The sequence below is a fragment of the Myxocyprinus asiaticus genome, chromosome 49 (genome assembly GCF_019703515.2).
Source record: "Myxocyprinus asiaticus isolate MX2 ecotype Aquarium Trade chromosome 49, UBuf_Myxa_2, whole genome shotgun sequence".
In the NCBI taxonomy this organism is placed as follows: domain Eukaryota; kingdom Metazoa; phylum Chordata; class Actinopteri; order Cypriniformes; family Catostomidae; genus Myxocyprinus; species Myxocyprinus asiaticus.
In genome coordinates, this window is record NC_059392.1 from 705,226 (window position 1) to 729,337 (window position 24,112).

At 37.2% G+C, this 24,112-nt stretch overlaps 2 protein-coding genes across 5 annotated transcripts in view; one reads left to right on the forward strand and one right to left on the reverse strand.

Moving 5' to 3' along the window:
- On the forward strand, positions 1 to 17,547 carry LOC127438385 (retinoblastoma-binding protein 5-like). Of its 4 annotated transcripts, none has more exons than XM_051693934.1 (14): positions 1 to 145; positions 432 to 457; positions 564 to 736; positions 834 to 974; positions 4,193 to 4,355; positions 4,440 to 4,549; positions 4,631 to 4,750; positions 4,868 to 5,021; positions 5,420 to 5,491; positions 8,195 to 8,312; positions 11,385 to 11,475; positions 11,741 to 11,985; positions 13,820 to 13,897; positions 17,140 to 17,547. In XM_051693934.1, exons 1-14 carry the CDS (start codon positions 127 to 129, stop codon positions 17,190 to 17,192), a joined length of 1,563 nt encoding a protein of 520 aa, XP_051549894.1. In that variant the 5' UTR covers positions 1 to 126; the 3' UTR covers positions 17,193 to 17,547. The 4 variants fall into 4 exon arrangements, with proteins under 4 accessions (XP_051549894.1, XP_051549895.1, XP_051549892.1 ...); XM_051693935.1 differs by having other exon boundaries at positions 11,406 to 11,475; positions 17,140 to 17,538; XM_051693932.1 differs by having other exon boundaries at positions 13,820 to 13,978; positions 17,140 to 17,536.
- LOC127438380 (uncharacterized) overlaps positions 17,528 to 24,112 on the reverse strand; it is a 12,206-nt gene continuing 5,621 nt past the window's right edge. Inside the window, exon 5 of the mRNA XM_051693924.1 lies at positions 17,528 to 23,000. Within this exon, the coding sequence (XP_051549884.1) occupies positions 21,447 to 23,000 (1,554 nt within the window). The 3' untranslated portion in view covers positions 17,528 to 21,446. The remainder of the gene's footprint in view (positions 23,001 to 24,112) is intronic.

The window sequence follows — 24,112 nt, forward strand, 5'->3', positions numbered from 1 at the left end:
TCTCCGCGCCAGTCGCGCTGCAGTCGCACATCGTGTTTTATTAGTTTCAGTTTTTGCGGATTTTTCGTTTTCATTTGAATTCCTCTGTTCTTTTATCATCGAGTTTGTTTGTGAAAATCATCAGCGATGAATCTGGAGTTGCTCGGTGAGATCTGAGTGTTTATGAGTGTGTTAGTCCAGTGCTCATGTTTATAAACATTCAATTCAAAACGTGCAATAAACCTGATTATTATTATTATTATTTTAACATAAACACTCATAAGATAGTTTCTCTCTCTGGAATCACATAATGATGTTTATGTATTTTAAAGTCCGTTTAGTCCTGTGATGTGAACTGTCATAATAATGAAGATTTATTGTTGGAATGGATTTACTGGTAATTTTGCAATAAAATGTTGTTTAAATTAATCTGAACTGTGTTTCTGTGTCAGAGACCTTCGGGCAGAATTATCCAGAGGTACAACAATACACTACAATATTATTATTATTTGTAAACACGTGTCTTGTTGATGTAAAGTGTATATTCAGTGGTTGTGCCTGTTTTATATTGTTTATGTGTTTAGGAGGCCGATGGCACTCTGGACTGCATCAGTATGGCTCTCACTTGCACGTTTAACCGCTGGGGGACGCTGTTGGCCGTCGGCTGTAATGACGGACGAATCGTCATCTGGGACTTTCTTACGCGCGGCATTGCCAAAATTATCAGCGCGCACATACATCCCGTCTGCTCGCTCAGGTACAAACACACATCTTCGGGGTCACATTGGCTGTTTTTTGCGTGATTTTTATGTTTGTTTATGTTTGTTTGTTTATGTTTGTTTGTTGACGAACAGCTGGAGTAGAGACGGACACAAGCTCCTGAGCGCCTCCACAGATAACATCGTCTCTCAGTGGGACGTCCTGACGGGAGACTGTGACCAAAGATTCCGATTCCCGTCACCCATCCTCAAACTGCAGTGCCATCCCAGAGACATGTGAGTGTTTCTGCCAGTCTTAATTTTTCTTTTAGTTTTTGTTTAATTAAGGCCTTTAAATTGGAGCCAGACGTCTTAAAGGTGCTGTAAGGGAGTGTTTTTATGGAATGGTATGCATAAAGATATCACTGAGATATTTCACCGGTCTTTGTGCCATCACTTGACAGTAGTGATATTTCGTTCGTGAAAGTGAACGAATCGTTCTTGTTGACCTCCATACACTGACTCATATTTCTCGTTCACTGACGACTCTCACTTGGGAAGCCAATGATCTCTACTGCTTTTCATGCCTGTAAAGACTCATTATAGCGCGAGCCAATAACATTCGAATGCGAACTAGTCGAGTCGGTCGTTTGAGTCCGAACAAGATGAAACAAACTGAATGTACTGGTAAACTCATTCATGAATGAAATGAATGACTCGGTCATCTCGTGAGCGAAGATCTGTTGAACGACTGAACGAGAGGAGGAGCTTCATATCGTTCGTTCAGTTCGGCAATCTCGTTCAACAAGAAAAAGGGGCCGGATGAATTATGAATAACCACACGTTACAATGACATACAGATGTTATTGAAACTCATTTATTTTTTAGGTTAGTATTGTTGTCTTTTTTTTGTATAGCTTGATCGAATGTGCTCCGCAGTTCACAGTATGAAAGATTTGCTTTGTTGTCATTTGTGGGGAAAGACTTATGATGCATTAACACTCTGCAGTGCTGAAGTCTCTTTGTGTGTTTGTTGACATGCAAATTTTAATAAAAATAATTAGACTTGTTCCCATCGTGAATGACTTTGTACTTTTGTTCAATATAAATACTTGTTAAAAATGTAAAAGACAGTCATTTGGCGCCATCTACAGGCGCGAAGGTGTAACTTGCAGAAATGGTCAATGAACGAATCAATGAACGAATCCAAACGAATCTTTTTGGTGAACGGATTTAAGACTCGAGTCACTGAGATGAATCAAAATCACCACCACTACTAGACTGTGTAAACGACTGCGGGCCGCAGAAGGGCATGTTTTGGAAAAAGGGGGCGTGTCTAATTTAAAGGCTCATTCTCGTGAAAGTTCCAGAATGGCTAAAATCGCATACAGCACCTTTACGTTTATAATCTAACAGTAGATGTGGGAATACCGTTTCTCATTTCATTTAAGTAGCTTTAGGATGCAGTGTTGGATATTTGCACCGTTAGTGGCAACAAAGGAAATTGTGAAAATAATTATTGTTTTTCAGGCACTCCTTCGTCTACAGTTGGTCGGATAGTTTTGTTAACATTCGATTGTTATATATATCAAGTTATAATGACTTGATTCTCATGCTTTGTTCATATCTATTATATTATTATAAAATGCAATTCACACAAATCAACAGGGTTGTGGAGTAACGGAATACATGTAATGGGATTACGTATTTAAAATACAAAATATTAGTAACTATATTCCACTACAGTTACAATTTAAATAGTAATCAGAATAAAGTTACATTCAAAAAGTATTTTAATAACTGAAGAGATGGACCCTTTTCACAGACCTGTTATGACACGTTTCCACCTTTTTCTCCCAATCCGGGTGGCAGAGGACGAATCTCAGTTGCCTCCACGTCTGAGACCGTCAATCCGCGCATCTTATCACGTGGCTTGTTGAGCGTGTTATCGCGGAGACCTAGCGCGTGTGGAGGCTTCACGCTATTCTCCACAGCATCCACGCACAACTCACCACACGCCCCACCGAGAGCGAGAACCACATTATAGTGACCACGAGGAGGTTAACCCATGTGACTCTACCCTCCCTAGCAACCGGGCCAATTTGGTTGCTTAGGAGACCTGGCTGGAGTCACTCAGCACACCCTGGATTCTAACTCGCGACTCCAGGTGTGATAGTCAGCGTCAATACTCGCTGAGATATCAAGGTCCCCTAAAATGGTATCTCTTGACTTAACTTGCATTTGTTACCAGACACAATTATATTTTATAATGAATTCTGTGAGGAAAATGCATGTTGGAGCATAACTTTGTTTCTCTAGTAAGACCTTTGCTATTAAAGCAAAGATGTACTGCAAAAATGTAAATTTAAATATTGTTTTTCTGTAAAAATAGCTAAAAATCATTTTAAAAAAAAGATACATTTAAGTGCATTTTCTTACTTTATTGACTTGTTTATAGTCAAAACAAGTTAAAAATCTACCAGTGCTGAAGAAGTAATCCAAAGTATTTAGATTACATTACTGACGTTGAGTAATCTAACGGAATATATTACAAATTACATTTTACAGCATGTATTCTGTAATCTGTAGTGGAATACATGTCAAAAGTAACCCTCACAACCCTGCAAATACTTTAATAGATGAACACATTTTTAATTTGAGTTCAAAGTAAGTTTGATATTTTTCTGGGGCTTAAAGTAAAAAATGTCATGTGGTGTAACCGTCCAGAGACTGTAAGATAAAACAAGTGTCATTAAAGTAATGCTGGCATGAGTAGTGCAGAATAATCTTCTACCGATAGATAAATAAGGAGTGAAACAACTTTCAAATTATGATTAATATTTGAAAAACTTGTCATGTGTAACCAACATATACAGAAGGTATATTTTATGTTGACGAATGTTGACACTCAAGTCTGTGTGTTGGTTTAAAAAAATGTCTGATATTTTGGAATTTAAAAAAAAGAAAAAGTTCATTTCTTTCAGGTCATGTGGTGTAACCATGATAAAACTTCTTGATATTCTTGACTCCAAAAATTAGGATATTTATAAGAAATATTTTTACCTTGAAAAGTGTGTTGGAAAACTATTTTGAAATTATTTTATTTTATTTAATAATTTAATAAAAAAAATATATATATATATATGTGTGTGTGTTTTTTTTATTTTTTATTCTATAAATTTTTTAAAAAATAAATACATAAATTGGACACAAAGATTGCATTTTTACGAACTTGACACGTGTGTTTAAACTAGAGTTTAAAACAATTTCTTTTTTTCACCACCTCAGAAAAACCTTATTTGTCAATGACCCATATATGACTATTTATGTGCTCTGTAGGTATTTGAGTTAAAAATAAGTTATGAAAATGTATTTGTGTTTGTTACATTTCTATATAGGTGGTCTTAACATCTTCATGAAACCTTCAGAAAACTTGTAAAAACATTTTAGTTTAACGTATATGAATGTTTAGGAATATTTCTAAAGTGTGTTGGGAATCGTGTGATGTTTTTTAGGGATAAAGTTCTAGTGTGCCCTATGAAGTCAGCACCGGTCCTGCTAACGCTGTCCGACTCCAAACACGTGGTTCTTCCTGTGGACGATGACTCGGATCTGAACGTGGTGGCGGCGTTTGACCGGCGCGGTGAATACATCTACACCGGCAATGCCAAGGGAAAGGTCAGAGGTCAAGTTCTTCTAGACAGAGTGTGTGTAATTGACATAGTCCAAAGTGTTTGACTCTCGATGTCCATGTATTTGTAGATTCTGGTGTTGAACACAGACAAACAGGATCTTGTGGCGTCGTTTCGAGTGACGACGGGAACCAGTAACACCACAGCCATCAAATCTATCGAGTTTGCACGGAAGGGCAGGTCAGAGATCAGTGATTAATATTCAGAGCAATAAATATGTTTAAATATCATTGACCAAGACAAGTAAAATCTCTCCTACAGTTGTTTCCTAATAAACACAGCAGACAGAATCATTCGTGTGTACGACGGCCGAGAGATTCTCACCTGCGGCAGAGACGGAGAGCCTGAACCCATGCAGAAACTACAGGACCTTGTGAACAGGTGACACACAGGTGTAAACGGGGTCCAGAACGCTTGTGATCGAAATGTCAGGTTTAAACAGCGTTTAAGTGTTTGTGTTGGTTATTGAGATATGAGGCATTTCGCTCTCTCCTGCAGGACGCCGTGGAAACGCTGTTGTTTCTCTGGTGATGGCGAGTATATCGTAGCGGGATCGGCGCGGCAGCATGCGCTGTATATCTGGGAGAAAAGCATCGGAAACCTGGTGAAGATCCTTCACGGCACGCGAGGAGAACTGCTGCTGGATGTAGCGGTAGGTCAGATATAGAGTGATGAGTCGAGATGGTCTTATTCTTATTTTCTTAAATCATTTTCGAGAATTTAAGGTTCTAAATGAATCCCCATTTAAGCACCAGAACAGCACTTTCTTGCTGTGAGAAATGATTATATTATTATACTTAATCTCTTTGCTTGTGAGGGCCGTGATAGTTTTGTTCAATGATAAGTTATAGATATTTAATGTATTTATTTGTTGAATTTCTGTCAGTTACACTATTGAAGGAATGTTTCTAGTGTCCATATAAACACTTGGAATCTGACTGGTGTCTAATTACTCAACTTTGAAGATAGGATTTTATATGTCACTATGTTTTGATGTTCATGCTGGACTTAATATATATTGTGTACATGTCACATTATGTTTGTGTTCAGTGGCACCCTGTGCGGCCGATCATTGCGTCTATCTCCAGTGGAGTTGTGTCTATATGGGCCCAGAACCAAGTGGTGAGGAAAAATACACAAATTACATTAACTACACAAACTACTGTACATGAACTACACAAAATATTTTAACTAAACAAACTATTTATCTACTCACACTACATAACTGCTCAAACTACATAAACTACACCTAGTACATAACTACACAAACATAACTACGTAAATTACACATAGTACATAACTATACAAGCAAACTACATTAACTACACAATACACAACCAGTCAAAATACACCTACTGCATAACTACTCAAACTACATAAACTACACCTAGTACATAACTACACAAACTATATTAACTACACAGTACACAACCACACAAACTACACCTACTACATAGCTACTCAAACTACATAAACTACACCTAGTACATAACTACACAAACTACTGTACATGAACTACACAAAATATTTTGACTAAACAAACTATTTATCTACTCACACAACATAACTACACCTACTACATAACTATTCAAACTACATAAACTACACCTAGTACATAACTACACAAATTACATAAACTACACATAGTACATAACTATACAAGCAAACTACATTAACTACACAGTACACAACCAGTCAAAATACACCTACTGCATAACTACTCAAACTACATAAACTACACATAGTACATAACTACACTAACGTAACTACGTAAAATACACATAGTACATAACTATACAAGCAAACTACATTAACTACACAATACACAACCAGTCAAAATACACCTACTGCATAACTACTCAAACTACATAAACTACACCTAGTACATAACTACACAAACTATATTAACTACACAGTACACAACCACACAAACTACACCTACTACATAACTACTCAAACTACATAAACTACACCTAGTACATAACTACACAAACTACTGTATATGAACTACACAAAATATTTTAACTAAACAAACTATTTATCTACTCACACAACATAACTACACCTACTACATAACTATTCAAACTACATAAACTACACCTAGTACATAACTACACAAACTACATAAACTACACCTAGTACATAACTACACAAATTACATAAACTACACATAGTACATAACTATACAAGCAAACTACATTAACTACACAGTACACAACCAGTCAAAATACACCTACTGCATAACTACTCAAACTACATAAACTACACCTAGTACATAACTACACAAATTACATAAACTACACATAGTACATAACTATACAAGCAAACTACATTAACTACACAATACACAACCAGTCAAAATACACCTACTGCATAACTACTCAAACTACATAAACTACACATAGTACATAACTACACAAACTACATAAATTACACATAGTACATAACTATACAAGCAAACTACATTAACTACACAATACACAACCACACAAAATACACCTACTGCATAACTACTCAAACTACATAAACTACACATAGTACATAACTACACAAATTACATAAACTACACATAGTACATAACTATACAAGCAAACTACATTAACTACACAATACACAACCAGTCAAAATACACCTACTGCATAACTACTCAAACTACATAAACTACACCTAGTACATAACTACACAAATTACATAAACTACACATAGTACATAACTATACAAGCAAACTACATTAACTACACAATACACAACCAGTCAAAATACACCTACTGCATAACTACTCAAACTACATAAACTACACACAGTACATAACTACACAAACTACATAAATTACACATAGTACATAACTATACAAGCAAACTACATTAACTACACAATACACAACCACACAAAATACACCTACTGCATAACTACTCAAACTACATAAATTACACATAGTACATAACTATACAAGCAAACTACATTAACTACACAATACACAACCACACAAAATACACCTACTACATAACTATTCAAACTACATAAACTACACATAGTACATAACTACACAAACTACATAAATTACACATAGTACATAACTATACAAGCAAACTACATTAACTACACAATACACAACCACACAAAATACACCTTCTTCATAACTACACTAACTACATAAATTACACAGTACATAACTATACAAGCAAACTACATTAACTACACAATACACAACCACACAAAATACACCTACTACATAACTATTCAAACTACATAAACTACACATAGTACATAACTACACAAACTACATAAATTACACATAGTACATAACTATACAAGCAAACTACATTAACTACACAATACACAACCACACAAAATACACCTTCTTCATAACTACACTAACTACATAAATTACACAGTACATAACTATACAAGCAAACTACATTAACTACACAATACACAACCACACAAAATACACCTACTGCATAACTACTCAAACTACATAAACTACACCTAGTACATAACTACACAAACATAACTATGTAAATTACACATAGTACATAACTACACAAACAAACTACATTAACTACTCAGTACACAACCACTCAAACTACACCTACTGCATAACTACACACAAACTCACACACCTACATTAACTACTCAGTACACAACCACTCAAACTACACCTACTGCATAACTACACATGGTACATAACTATACAAGCAAACTACATTAACTACACACAGTACACAAACTACACACATCCCACAGACACAACCTGCTCTGCTCAGTTGCTGTTGTCATGATAAACATTTGTAAATACTGATGTAATGTCTGTTGTGTGTGTAGGAGAACTGGAGTGCGTTTGCTCCTGATTTTAAAGAGTTGGATGAGAATGTGGAGTATGAAGAGAGAGAGTCAGAGTTTGATATTGAAGATGAAGACAAGAGTGAACCAGAACAGACTGGTAAGAACTAATAATAATCATCATATATCGACCAGGTCAAGTAATTATTCAGCTGATATCTGCCCATTTTTAGGAAGTTAACACATCCTGTTAATAAATGTGTTTATTTTGAGTTCTGTCAAGGCAGTAGAGAAGGTGTTTCTGGCCTTGAGAGTTTTCATCTTATAATTAAATAGGGCTGAAACTAATGATTATTTTGATAATCGATTAATCGAACGATTATTCGACTATTCGGGCGATTATTGCAACGATTAATCGTTAGCTCTTAACCGATTATTCAGCTTGTGCCCCGACTTAAAAGGTTGTATGCTTACTATCTTTTAAAAATACCTCTAAATGACATTCACTGAATTAAAGGGAAAAATACTTTTTATTAAGTTTAATTCAGTAAAGAAATTCACTGCAAAACAAATCCTCGTTATCAAGTGTTTTTGTCTTTTTTTCCATTTAAAAATCATTAAAACAAGAAACATTTACTTGAGAAGCAACATATAAGATATTTAGACGTGCTTTAAGAGAATGTATCTTAAATATAAGTGTATTTTATATATAAGTGTATTTTATATATTTAAGTGTATTTTATATATTTAAGTGTATTTTATATATTTAAGTGTATTTTTCACTTGGTCATACTTCTGCGAGTGCAGTAAAGACAAAATATACTTCAATTCAAGATCTATTCTCTAAAAGTGAGTCTAAATATCTTAAATGCTGCTTCTCAGGTCAGTGCATCTTTTTTAAAGGATTTTTAGATATTTTAAAATATTTGTATTTCTAATATTACAGTCATGGGAAAAAGAAAGTACACCCTCCTTGAATTCTTTGGTTTTACGTATCAGGACATAATAAAAATCATCTGATCCTTAGCAGGTCTTAAAATTAGGTAAATACAACCTCAGATGAACAACAACACATGACATATTACACCGTGTCATGATTTATTTAATAAAAATAAAGCCAAAGTGGAGAAGCCATGTGTGAAAAACTAAGTACACCCTTTAACAGCTATAACTTCCAAGTAATCGTTTTCTGTATGACTTTATCAGTCTCTCACATCCTTTTGGAGGAATTTTGGCCCACTCTTCTTTACAACGTTGCTTCAGTTCATTGAGGTTTGCGGGCATTTGTTTATGCACAGCTCTCTTGAGGTCCCCCCCCACAGCATTTCAATCGGGTTGAAGTCTGGACTTTGACTGGGTCATTGCAACACCTTGATTCTTTGCTTTTTCAGCCATTCTGTTGTAGATTTGCTGGTGTGCTTGGGATCATTGTCCTGTTGCATGACCCAATTTCGGCCAAGCTTTAGCTGTCGGACAGATGGCCTCACATTTGACTCCAGAATGTGGTGGTGGGCAGTGGTGGCTCAGCGGTTAAGGCTCTGGGTTACTGATCAGAAGGTTGGGGGTTCAAGCCCCAGCACTGCCAAGATGCCACTATTGGGCCCTTGAGCAAGGCCCTTGACCCTATCTGCTCCAGGGGTGCTGTATCATGTCTGACCCTGCACTCTGACCCCAGCTTAGCTGGGATATGTGAAAAAAAGAATTTCACTGTATATGTGCAAATGTATAATGTGTGATAAATAAATATAATTATAAATTATAATTATTATAAGAATACTTTGGTATACAGAGAAGTTCATGGTCGACTCAATGACTGCAAGGTGCCCAGGTCCTGTGGCTGCAAAACAAGCCCAAATCATCACCCCTCCACCACTGTGATTGACAGTTGGTATGAGGTGTTTGTGCTGATTACGCTGTGTTTGGATTTCGCCAAACGTGGCGCTGTGCATTATGGCCAAACATCTCCACTTTGGTCTCGTCTGTCCAAAGGACATTGTTCCAGAAGTCTTGTGGTTTGTTCAGATGCAACTTTGCAAACCTAAGCCGTGCTGCCATGTTCTTTTTAGAGAGAAGAGTCTTTCTCCTAACAAACCATACTTGTTCAGTCTTTTTCTAATTGTACTGTCATGAATTTTAACATTTAACATACTAACTGAGGCCTGTAGAGTCTGAGATGTAACTCTTGGGTTTTTTGCAATTTCTCTGAGCATTGCACGGTCTGACCTTTGCACGTGAATTTGCCGGGACGTCCACTCCTGGGAAGATTGGCAACTGTGTTGAATGTTTTCCACTTGTGAATAATCTTTCTCACTGTAGAATGATGGACTTTAAATTGTTTGGAAATGGCCTTATAACCTTTCCCAGACTGATGGGCAGCAACAATTGCTTCTCTAAGATCATTGCTGATGTCTTTCCTCCTTGGCATTGTGTTAACACACACCTGAATGCTCCAGACCAGCAAACTGCTCAAACTTCAGCTTTTATAGAGGTGGTCACACTTACTGATGATCAATTAATCAAGGGCATTTGATTAGCAGCACCTGGCTACTACTTAGCCTCTTAATTCCTATGGAAGCAGTAAGGGTGTACTTAGTTTTTCACACATGGATTCTCCACTTTGGCTTTATTTTTATTAAATAAATCATGACACGGTGTAATATGTCATGTGTTGTTGTTCATCTGAGGTTGTATTTACCTAATTTTAAGACCTGCTAATGACCAGATGATTTTTATTATGTCCTGATACGGAAAACTTCTGCAGTATATCTGCTAAAGTAAATGTTGTTTTAAAGGAGTTTCAGATATTAATATTGGAAAACAAGCCAAAACTAAAACAAATCAAAAATGTATTTTGTTGCCGTGTATAATGGGGTGAAGACTCTCTCACCTTTCTGTTCACTTCAATCCAACAAACTCATTAATAAAGCTGCGTATTGACAACGTTCTTCACGATAAGAAACACACAGCAACACATATATTATGATTCAGTAAGTCTCGAGTCATCACGTTATAATCTAGCTGCATTAAGCGTGTGCGCTCGGGATGAGCGTCCCGTGTTTTCTCTCCTCAGTCAGGCGTGAGCTGCAGTGCTGCTCTTGTGTGCAGTCATTAGAGTTTCATCTCATGTTACGTTAAGATCAAACGACTATTCGACAACGGAAATTTTTTCCGACAATTTTTGTATTGTCGAAGTTGTCGATAACGTCGACTAATCGCCCTGTAATTAAATCAGGGTTTGTTGTTTGTGTATCAGGAGCTGATGCAGCTGAAGATGAGGAGGTGGATGTCACTACAGTTGATCCCATCGTAGCGTTCTGCAGCAGGTCAGTGTGATTCAAACGCATCACACACGTGTCACATATCCGACGAATCTCATAGATCAGGAAGCTAAGCTGCAGTCAGACTCCGATTAAAGTACTTCAGTACTACAGTGATTCGCTACACTACAACACACTAACTAAATTGAGCTTTATTTAACAGGGTAATATATTTTATTGAGTGAATCTTGTTTTGTTGTTGTTGAAATGGTTAATTGTCACTTAAGTAAATTCATTAAACTGTGACAGTATGTTTGTGTTTGTGCGGCAGTGATGAAGAGCTGGAGGATTATAAAGCGCTACTATATCTTCCCATCGCTCCGGAGGTCGAAGACCCAGAGGAGAATCCGTTCGGACCGCCACCAGACGCCGCGGGTCAAAACGCCACCACTGAAGACGGGTCAATTCACAGCAACACTGGAGATAAAAAACAAAGACAACCTTCTGCTGATGGAGGTCCGCCCAAGAAGAAAATCCGAACCACCACCATCGAACTGCAGGGCGTTCCGAGTGACGGTGAGATTCGTTAATCAGACTGTTTTTACTCATTAAAGGAGTTAAATTAAACTTAAGCTCTGTATTAACACAGAAAATCATTACGATTCTTACTTTAGCTTGTAAAGCTAATTAAAATAAATCATGTTTACAATAAAAGTCTATGGGGCAAGTGTACTGGAGAGTATAAAAGCCAAAATGTGAAGCTTTTATTAATTTTTCCATACATAAATGTGTGTAATTTGAGCTGTAAAGTGTGTCAATTGTCATTTTGAGGTGGAACTACTTTTCTAGGCGGATGAACATTTGGTATATGTTACTGATTAGTCCTGTGTGTTGAGTTTACTACATGTAAACGCTGCTTTACTGAATAACTCTTTAAGCTCGAATGGAGAAACCCATGAGAAATAAATAATCGTCAAAATATTAATAAATACAGTCTTGACCAACACAAAATAGGTATCGTGTAAAAGGTTAGACGCTTTCCAATGCATGTAGACATTATGACCAAAACTGAACAAGTGCTTTGAAATATGCAGACAAATCATAAGTTTTTAATTTTTTAATAATTTTGCACTGTAATATTATTGCAATCAATAAAACATCAAACTGATCAAATAGTCATGTGTCATATGTTGTTGGAAAGTTCTCAAAGAGTAAAATACAACCAGCATATTTGTTTTACTCGCAGACAAAAATATAGCGAGTAGTTATATTAATACTACTAATTAATATACTAAGTATATATTAATATACTTGGCGAATAGCTAAGTATATGTCTTTGACAATTATGTTGGTGTTGCATATATGCCACGTTTTCGCTTAAATTCACAAAACATAAACGGGACATAGAATATCACATACTGTTACTTAGAGGTGGTGATTATCTTTCAGACGAGCCCACACACAAGATAATCAGATGTATAGATCATTAGATAATCCACATGAAGCACAATGTTACATATGACCACCAGGAGATGGCGCCAAATACATGACACAGACTCAATGATGACTCAAATGACACAGAATGAAACTCATTCTGTGAAATCTCATTACTAAAATCATGTCTGCATGCTATACAAACCTTTAGTCATTGTTGTGTTTGCATGTGTAATTAGTTCTTATGTACAATTATTATGTTTTATTTGTTTGGAGACGTTTTTGACACTACGATAAATTATTTTTGTAATGTTATAACTTTTGATTGCTTTGTCGTATCAACTCAAAAAAAAAAATTCAGAAACAGTTGACACGATTGGGAACAAAACAAAAGCGGTTTTCTGAGCCACCTTATTTACACCAAGAGATATAAAATGTTAAATTTAATAAAGTTAAATTTGTTGTGATTTTTCAGGCGTTTCTTAGGCTTAGAGTATCAGAATGTATCATAATCTTTATCATTAAAAAATCTGAAAAGTTTTCTTTACAATGATACAAAACACTTGACCATTTTTTGTTGTTGTTGTTGTTGTTTTTGCGCGTTATAAGCCTTTAATTTTGGCCACTGAAACAGGAAATCTTTAAAATCACCTTCAGTGGGTTAATATACATCACAAAAACCAGCATCACTTCCTGGTATCCTGGCACAGATATTGAGTGAAAGTTACTGGGTTTACGTTTTTACATGGTCATGACATGAGGTGAAAGGTTGGATCATTTGATTTTATCTCACCAGTTTAATGCTAAGATTTGTAATGTTTATACTTTCAAAACAAATCGTATGAAAACAGTGTGATAGTTGTGTATTTTAAATGTTTATTCGCAGTGCTGCACACTTGCCTCATATACGACACAAAACTCTCATTCTAATCTATAAATAACCCAGAATACTCTTAATATCTGTCTTGTTTCTTAGAGGTGCATCCGTTGCTGGGTGTGAAGGGCGACAGTAAGTCGAAGAAGAAGGCAGCCGGGCGCCCGAAGGGCTCTAAAGGTAAAGAGAAAGATTCTGCATTCAGACCCAAACTCTACCAAGACAGAGACAGGGACAGAGCGGAGGGGTTCGGCGTGCCAGGTAAGAACCTCAGTGTGACCTTTGACCCTGAAACGCTTGCCCTGCGCTCAGTTTGTCCCTGTGTGGTTCAGGGTTTAATGCAGGTGTTGAGCTCAGCTGTGATTGGCTAAATCTACTTCCTGCTTGCCTTCCTGTCCTTCCTGCTCTGTCCCTGCGCTGCCCCCTGCTGCAAGACCAGATAATAACACACGTGTGTTTGTGTGCTCATGTGTACATATCATATGTAGTGAACAAGCTGAAGTGTGTCTTTTCTGCGACGCTAGCATCACTGAATAGAATTGCGAAAATACTCACTGTTTTTAAAGGAAAATACAAGTTCAAACAACAGTGAGACTTACAATGGAAGTGAATGGGGCCAATGCGTAAACTGTTTTAAAAGTATAGCCACAAGATGGAAACAGTATGTGTGTTAACATGATTTTAGTGTGATAAAATCACTTACTAACCACATCTGTGTAAAGTTATAGACAATTTTACAACTTGGTTGCCGTAAACCCTAAATCGACTGTAAAAACGATGATTGAAAAATGTTTACAGCTCAAATAATACACACGTTTTTACAGATAATTAATGTAAGTGCTTTAATAAAATTATGAGCTTCACATTTCTGCCTTTTTAAACCCTCCAAAAATTGGCCCCATTGACTTCCATTGTAAAGAGTGATAGACTGATATATCGGCCAGGCCGATTAATCGGCCGATATTTGGCCATTTTGCGATTATCGGCATCGCCCGATAACCGTGTTCGCTTTGCTGATTAACAGAAGTGTTAACCTTCCCTTGTGTCAGTTCCAAAATATAACAATAGATAAATAAAAAAAATTTCTTCACGTATATGCAAATTTGATTAAATAGGTGTTTATTTCATTTTCGGTCGACCACTAATTGTAAATGTCTCACTGTTAGAGGTCGACCGTTAGTGGATTTTGCACATACCGGTAACTAAGATGGTGAGGAAAGGACGATTACCGATTAACCGGCCGATATCTATTTATAGAAAGTAAAAAAATAAAAAATCTTCCACTTTAGTCCAAAATGAATAAAATCCCAGATGTAGTGTTTTTTTCGTTTGTTTTTGTTTTTTTTCCAACCAAAATCCCAATAAAAACCAGAAGAAATCAAGATTTGGTGCATAACACGGGACATATAAGTATAAACAAGCCCAAAACACACACAAGGGACTCTTATTTTGAAATGAAGAAAAACTATCAGAAACTAGCAACATTTTTGCCGATAACGATAGTTCCAAAAAGAAACTATCGGCACCGATTAATCGGTAAAACCGATATATATCGGCCTACCTCTATTCACTGTAACTTAAATTTAGCTTTTCTTTTAAAGAAAAGGAGGTACACAGTCACAGTGTTACACTTTTCAGTGAATCAACCAACAATTGATTTATGGTTGATTCTGCATATTATACCGGGAAACGAGAAATATCTATCAAAAAAATTACACACTTCACCTTAAAGGCCTACTCGCATTGGGCCTCATTCATGTAACTTTCGTAAATGTGAGTATAAGTAAATTCGGAGTAATTTGCACGTAAAACGGACCTTCACGAAAACTTTCTGCCGGATTCACGAATGCTTCGTACCCCACCAGATTTGTTAGTTAAACATGTTTATATGTTGGTGAATTCTAAACAATCGTAAATAGGGGCGTGTGTACGTTCATTCATAATTATCATAATCCATGCCCATGAAAACGCCATATAAGGAAGGCATTAGACTCCCTAGTTAATGAGAACAGGAAGCTTTAAACATCTATGCGAAAAGTAATACAAGTAATGGAGTGCATTCACATTGTAAAATACTGATTTAGCAAACACTCGCTTAGAGTCATAGAGATCATATCGAATGAAGAAACTCTCCAACCAGTCATTTTACAGGGCTTTAATTAAAATCAAACATAAACTGCGTCTTTCCACAAACGTTTCGCCCCATATCAAGCAAAACTGCTGAAGAAACGATATAACATTTATGAATCAGAGTTGGGAATAAACTTTACTTTGAAGGAATAAATGCAATCACCAAAGTAACGCTTTAAGTATATGGTTTAAAACGTTTTTTCCCCCTAAAGGTTAATTTCACTCATTTAATTATTAGTTATTTTTTCATAACTTATTTAATTTCACTTCTATCAAAATGTAGTCACGTTAGTTTGTCTGAAAGAACACAACGTGTTCGGATGTCTTCGATTTACACGTGGTCGGGAGCAGTTGTACATTTTGTTCGTTCCGACAAACGTTTTGAAAATACGAAAACATTCATGAATCTGAGAATTTACGTCAGAACGGTTTAACGAACAATTTAAACAAGAATTTGATCTGCTCGTGTTTCATGAATGAGGCCCGCTGTTGTGAATTTCAACTGCGAGAAACTTTTAAATGGAAACAATGCATTCCTCAATAAAGCAACATGTTTTTCTGATGCGTAGTTGCGCAAAAACATACGTTACAATTTAGCAATTGGCTGCATTTTACATTTAAATGCAAGTAAATGTTGAAGCATATGAAAAATTCTGCTTTCGATTCCACTTTAATAATAATACTGAATAATAATGTATTATTATTATTATTATTATTATAAATAATAATTTAATAAAAATTTTAAATAATTTTAGTTCTTTAACTGTTCCAATAACAATTGTTTTAGTACTTCTTAGGAAGTTTTTTGAGGAAGGATTAAACACGGTAAGAATATTCTAGTACAATTTTCCGTTCACATTGGCTGAAAAATACAGACGTTCAAGAACTGGTAACCGAAAACGTCATTTTTTGTTTGTTTGTTTGTTTTTTTACTATGGAACTGGTCCTGAATAAAAAACGATTCTTGATTTTAAACCTTATTTGTCAGATGGGTCATATCTTGCATTACAACACATGATAGACTTTTGTTTCGCTTGTAATTAGCTATGTGAACTTTTCTCAAACTGACGAATTGCTTTGTCGCATCGTTCTTGGTGTGAATATGTTTTTACGTTGACTTGAACAATGCAACAGTTTATCGTTATTTTATAAACTATAAATACGTGTTTTAAATATATTGTTTAAGCTGTGAAAATTGCTCATTTTGATGCATTTCGTTTCGACTTTACGTAATTTTTTTCTTATAAGATGTGAATTCTGTTTAATTTAACAATTTAAATAATGTTTTTCAGGAAATCTCGTGTCATCGTCGTACAAGCAGCATGAAGTTCAGGGTTTGGACTGAAGCTGAAGGGAAACGGCGCCCCCTGTCTGTGTGGATGAATATCGCCGCTCTTTTTATGGACTGTAAAGACTGCGTTTGTGTTGCATTATTACCGATGGATGTTACAGCTCAACGATGCTGCAGTTTGAAGCCCAAATGATCCATTCCACATGTAGAGAGAGAGAGAGAGAGAGAGAGGCAGCGATAGTGAGGGATGCATGTATTTTTTGTAGAGTAGAATGATCTGTCGCTGTGTAACAGTACCAGCTGTGTCAAATATCCTGTTTGTTTTTAGTTTTCAGCGATACCTCTGGACTGATGATGTTTTTATATATATATATATATATATATATATATATATATATATATATATATATATATATATTAAACCAGTTTTTTTGTTTTTTGGCACAAACATGTTTTTTAAGCTGCACTGCAAAGAATTTATTTTCCTAATCAGTATTTCTGTCTTGTTTTCCATTAAAAAAATATCTGTGACATTTACTTGACAAGCAAAATTGTGTAACATAATAAGACTTGTTCAGAAAATATATTATTTTACTTGCTGTTTGTTCTTTTTAAAGCATAAACCCCACTGAATTTTGTAATTTTGTAAAAACATACGCGAGTGAAAACTTAATTCAAGATATATTCTCAAGTATTTGGATCTTGTTTTAAGGTTGTTTAGATATTTTAGATATTTTTACAAGACGGAAGATACTGATTAAGAAATGTTTTCTTTACAGCGTGTCAAAAACATTCCTGAAATAAAATGAATCAGTTGATGATGAGATGAAAATAAGATGCTGATGAGTTTTGTGTCGTGCAGTAACTGTGTCTGTCCAGCAGGTGTCGCCAAAGATCTTTAAATGAGTTGAAGAAACACATTTTTCTGTAATTCGGTTCCATTTTGCTCTTTTCTATTGTTGGATTCCATTTTGTGTTCTAGTGTTTTAGGAACATTTAAAGTTCAGAGATTCAGATCAGACAAAGCGAAAAACACGCTTGAAGGATCATGTGAACTGCTCCGGAGGAACGGATATGAAGTCTGTGATTGTGCCAGTCTGTGCTTAAATACCGACACTAATTATACATTACTGTTAAACAGCAAGTTTATGGGTGTTTTAATATTTTTACTACACAACAAGAAGATACGAAAATAGGATTTTGCACTGTGTGTCCTTATTAAGAGTAGGATAAACATGAATTAACCCTTGTCAATTTTATAATAGTTACTCGGAGGTCCTTATAGCAGGGGTTTTCAAACGGATCCAAAACGACAGAAAAAAAGATCATTCTTTACACCATTTTTTAACCTAAAGATGTTAATAACCAAATCTACGTATGGTTTCGTGATTGACAAACTGTAGAAGCCTCCAGGCTCATCCATCCCATAATTCAGTGAATGTGGTTTGGTTTGATGTACATGTTTGTAATGCAAGTGCTGCCCTTCAGATTTAACTTTTCATCTACCGGTGCCTTAATACTGTGAAAAAAAGGTACCCTGTTCAGTTAATGTAAATATTGTAAACATTTTCAGAAAAATAAAATTACAGAAGCTACAGAAAATTGTTAATTGTGAGAAGTATGTTTGGCTATAGTGAGTTGTCAAATAATAAAATAAAATTGTTATTGAAACAGCATTTCAGAGGTACGTTTATTGTAATATTAATTGCAGTATGTCTTTATATAAAATTATTTACACAAAAATACATTGGTGCCTTTATATTGTAGGCAAGGGGGGTCCCCTGCATGGAATCATCATATTTGGGGGTCCTTGGGATTAAAAAGTTTGAAAACCCCAGCTTAGAGGACAAAAATATCCATGTAACAAAACTGCCATAATTTTATATATTAATATTATTTTCACTTTCAATGGGTTAATTTTTTTAACTAGCATCAGTCCTGATCATAACGACCAAATATTCATTTATTGTCAGGATTTTAACCCTTTAAATGCCAGTTTGTTTACATAATGCCACTGTTGTTTTTTACACTCTCTCTCTCTCTCTCACACACACGTACACACACATTTCTCAATACACACATACAAAACACACTCTGACATCCATACCAACACACCCACTCACAATTTTACCTGCATCATTTATTCATTGTCCTGCAGTGCTCTATAATACAGAAAATAGGGGAAAAGCTTGTATTTGCTCCATAGGCTAAACATGAGAAAAATGGCGCCATCTGGTGGAAAATATTAAACGTACATTTTGAACTCGGGGCTCCGGAATGAAAGCATAATATCATAGAATTCATGATCTTATGCTTTAATGGCACTGGGATCAAATATTGCCGTTTTAATGGGTTTCAATGGGGACATTTTTGTCCGGAAGGTCCTGAGTGTAACTATTTTGTGTACACAGTGTATTATAGGAACAGAGGTTGAAATATCAAAATTCCCCCCAAAAATACACACCTTTGGCAACATTTATGCCGTTGGCATTAACACAGACAAAATGATCAAAAAAATGAAAATGAAAAAGACAAAAATGTCCCGAAGGTCGCACAAGGGTTAAGAAAATATAATTTGTTAAATAATCGAGGCAAAGATTTATTTATGTATAATTCACCACGATTTCCACATTCAAGTTCAGGGCTCAAAGACTATCTATAGTCAAAATACATTTACATATGCTCAGCTCTAAAATATTTTATTTGCTAGAAATTGCTCTTTGTAAGTGCATCTAAATGATGATTTTTATAAATCTTTAACCAATAATAATTTTAAAACATTAGTGAAAATGTGCTGGAACTGAGATTCACTGATTGTCTAGTTCAGTGCACATTTAACACACTTCACTTGCTCAATTAAAACAAATGTACCGTCAGTTTCTGGATTTAATGAAAGGGTTAGAGTAATATTACTTTCATGAAAGATTTCACCGGAGGGCCACTAAACTCCAAACACCCACTTTAATAAGGGCCACATTACAAAAAACCCACACACACTTCAAGGAGTAGCTAATTAAAATCTCATCTTTATTACAAGCACATGTACATCATATTCCAAGAAAATCATTTCTAAAAGGGGAAACTCGATGGGAGAAGCAGAGCTCCGTTAATCCGTGCGTCGCACAGGAAGATGGTCCATCCGTTCACATCCATTATTCACAGCGCTTGATTCACGGTGAAAATGACGTGATTTTACCTCGGAAATGAAGGAGAGCGAAAGAGATGTATCGCATAGAGTCACAGTTGTGAAGGAAAATTGTAAACACTCCAGTGCTTGTGCACCAAAAATAGTGCAGGTGGGGAAAATCCTGATAGCGCAAACATCCCTCGCGGACACAAATACTTGTTCACCTTCTACTTTGGAAAATAATTTGGCCTCATTCATGCTCATGTGTCATGAATGAATCCCCCTGGTTTGCTTAACGGTGCACTAAAAATATCTGAAAAAATTGCACATTAGAACAAAACAAACAGTTCAGTGCACCATCTGGCTCGACAAACAGTTTTACAGCTGCTAACGTGATTCTTTTAGTCTTTAAAAAACATCTTTGTTTCTTTTTGTGACATCAATTGTGAAGAGCACAAGAAAAATAGCTTTAAAAATACTCTACAGGACTACAGTTATAGTGCAAGAACCCACACACTTCACAACATACACTCACGTTCTGCTGCCTAATCTCCAGCGTAGGGTTAGGTTAGGGTCAGACCTAACCCTTACCCTAACTCTGCACACCCGATCATTGGCCACTGCATATCTGACTCACAATCCATCATTAGATTATGCAATATCATTCCCGTAATATCAGATTCGTCATTGAAAAGAGGGGCTGTTTACACTCCGTAAATTCGCTCAGCTAGCGGAAGACAGTCAGAGAGAATTTCGTATTTTGTGCAAAAGTGATGTCATCTGGATGGGGTGTATAGGCTAACTGCAATTTATTTTTAAATAAATTAAATTAAATGTAAGCACCACTTTAAATTATCCATAACGAAAATTTTCGTTCTTTTTTACAACAACAACAGCAAAAAAATACGCTTGCACCAAATGAAATTTAGTTTGTCTGGTATCGGCATCTATGTTGTATTGCTTCATGCGGTCGAATCCAACTGTGGTAATTTCGCTCTGTAATGAAATGTCTCTTTACAACACAATGCAAAACCAGATACTGCAAATATACAAATCAATTTACTACCGTGGAAACGTTTGTATCTACAGTTAACCTCAATTTCAGGAGGTAGCTTTGTGTAGTGCGGGCAGATCCAAAACACAAACACACATACATCTGAACACACACTCAGGGAGTGTTGCTATACAGTTGTGACGGTGAGTAAAGATGTGGGCAGCTGTAGGGCGTCTTCGCTGGCACCGAGCCGAGTTCCGTGGGTTAGAAGTTCCTCTACAGTGGTCCAGTCGTCAAGCACCTTTCGGTTCCTCAGACGACTTAGTTTCCGCTGGCTCAGCTCGAGAACTGTACTATAACTGTTATCTATGTTAGTTCCTCCAATGATCCCGCCCCCATGCACCAATCCGGTAACAGCTACGCCCCCTCTGGCCAGCTGCTGTCGCTGTTTCTGCAGCATATGCTCACGGCGTTCAGTGCGACTCCAATATCGACCCATACGGACGTCGGTGTGGCTTTCCTCATCCGTACTCATGCCGCTACGCTCATCCGCCAGACGGGATGCTCGATCTCGTAACATCTGGTTTCGAACTGCCCGCATGTTTCCGCTAGCTGTTTTCCGGGTGGCTGCAGTGGGCATGTGTCCCTCTAGAGTGCTGTAGAGACCGCCTCCACCCCCTGCGCCCAGGCGGTTGGCGGGTTTAGGCCAGGTATCGTTGGCGTCCTGACTGGGCGTGTGACTCAAGGTGTGGAATCGCACGTCTCGTTGTCGGCTGGGCGCCTGCTCGTTCACAAAGTTCTGCTGTAGCTGGGGTTCAGTTGATGCTCGCATCCTGTTGTTGTCTTGAAAATTTGGAGGCGGAACGCAGCAGTGGTCGTCAATTGGACATACCAATGACGGTTGACTCATCATATGTGTAGCGTGTGTAGTGCGTGCAGTCTGTGCGGCGAGAGCAGGGTGTGCCAGGTGCCCCATACTGTGCAACATGGTGACATTCGGTTCTTCAGGTAGCTCCATTGGAAGGTCGATTGTGTGGCTGCAGTGATGCAGCGTTGCACTGCAGTAGTTGGGTGATGCTGGGTGACTCGCCCGCCTGCGGTGCTCCATGGATGCAGGATGGTGATGCAATGTCCTGCTTCTTCTCAGCATTCCTGCAGAGCTTCGATGTGGCAGTGGCCTCCGCTGGCCAGATGGGGTACTGCACGTAGAGTGCATAGCGGGACTGAACAGCGAGCCACTGCTTGAGCTATGTCTGTTCAAACACGGTCGCTCCTCTTTGCGGTACTGCACGGATGACACTCGGGACAAACCTCGCGACCCCGGAACTGCGGGTATGCAGAGGTTTTGAGGCTGCACCGTTAGCGCCTCAGGGATGGCCTCCAACTCGCGGTGTTTTATTTGGCTGTCTCGGCGTTCGCGGGAAGACGGCTCCCCCTGGTGGTGCATGCGAGCATTGTAATGGCGCATGCGTTTCTCTAGCAGTCGCTGGAATCGCAGAAACTCTCCAGTACTGACGCTATAAAATCCTGAGTCGCTCAGTTCCGATGAGATAAAGGATTCAGATGAAGGTGAACCTCCCCCTGCGTGGACGTGGCATTCATCAAGCCCCTCCTCCGTCTCCACCCCTGACAGCTCGCCCTGGTGGAAACTGCCATCTGTCCAGCCGAGACCGCTGTCCAGCTCGTGGTGGAGGGGCAGATAACCGATGGGTTTCTCCATCATGTAGTCATCGTCATCAGTCTGTCACACACAAACATACATATTATTAAATGAAAGTAATACACCACTCAAGGCGGTGCGTTACAGTGATTTTACCATTGTACAAAGATTCGACTTTGTGTTCTTCCAAACAACACCCATTAACAAAGTTGAGTGTACAAGTTCTCAGATGGCTACAATGAGCACATCTGAGAAAGTTGTAGTCACTGAATTTGAAGTTTGTGACGTTCATGACATCAAATCTTTTTTGAGTTTTGATTAAAACACTAGAGATTTCCACAAGCAGAACCGTACAGCCCTCTTTGTTTTCAGAGTAATATCTGTGAAATAATCAAAGCTTCATTACTTTTAGATGGACAGAAATTCTGACATTGAAGTCTACACTATATTTTTCTAAAAAGCCATTGAAGGGTCTACCACGCCATATTTTGAAGGTTTTTTCCCCACAGCAGTCTATTATAGTGGTATCAGTGATTTCACATAAACTCACCCCTAAACAACACGTAAAAAACTGTGATTGGTGTCTTTATATATCTTGCCTGTGTGGGCAGTTCTTGGCCAAAATAAGTTGCTATGTGGACCAGACAATGCTTTTAGTTAAAAGTCTAAATATGTGACACTACTGTAAAGTAGACTAAATGATAATACTTATGTTTAGATGAAATATCCCTTTCTCTTTGACTTTGTGAAGTCACAAAGGTTTAAGGAAAAAAAAGTTTCACATTTAAATGATATATGATCTGAATTCATTGAACTGTAGCAGATTTGAGCTGGGAGTCATTCTTATGGCAGACCGGCTGAGAATATTCAGTATTTATGATCGCTAGTTGCCTGGTAACACATAACTTACATAATCTGTGACTCCTCGCCTCTCGGGCTGTGACAGATCGAGATGCTTTTGAGAATCAGCCTGAATGCTGAAGTCACAATACAGTTCTACAATCTACAGGTGAAATCCTGAACTCTCGGCTCAAGTCCGGTTCTAGATTCATTCATTCAGAATCTTAATTAATTGTTGATTAACATTTGAAGATTATTGATTCATTCTCCATAACTGCACAGATGATGAAATAGTTCCAGGTGTAGGGTTAGGGGTAAGGGTTAAGTTAGGGGTAAGGGGGTAGGGTTAAGGA

Bases quoted from the DNA above. Each gene is read 5' to 3' on its own strand.
- LOC127438385 (XM_051693932.1), top strand. The intron at 4,356-4,439 runs GTCAGAGGTCAA...ATGTATTTGTAG, and splicing joins CCGGCAATGCCAAGGGAAAG to ATTCTGGTGTTGAACACAGA. The intron at 4,751-4,867 runs GTGACACACAGG...TCTCTCCTGCAG, and splicing joins CTACAGGACCTTGTGAACAG to GACGCCGTGGAAACGCTGTT.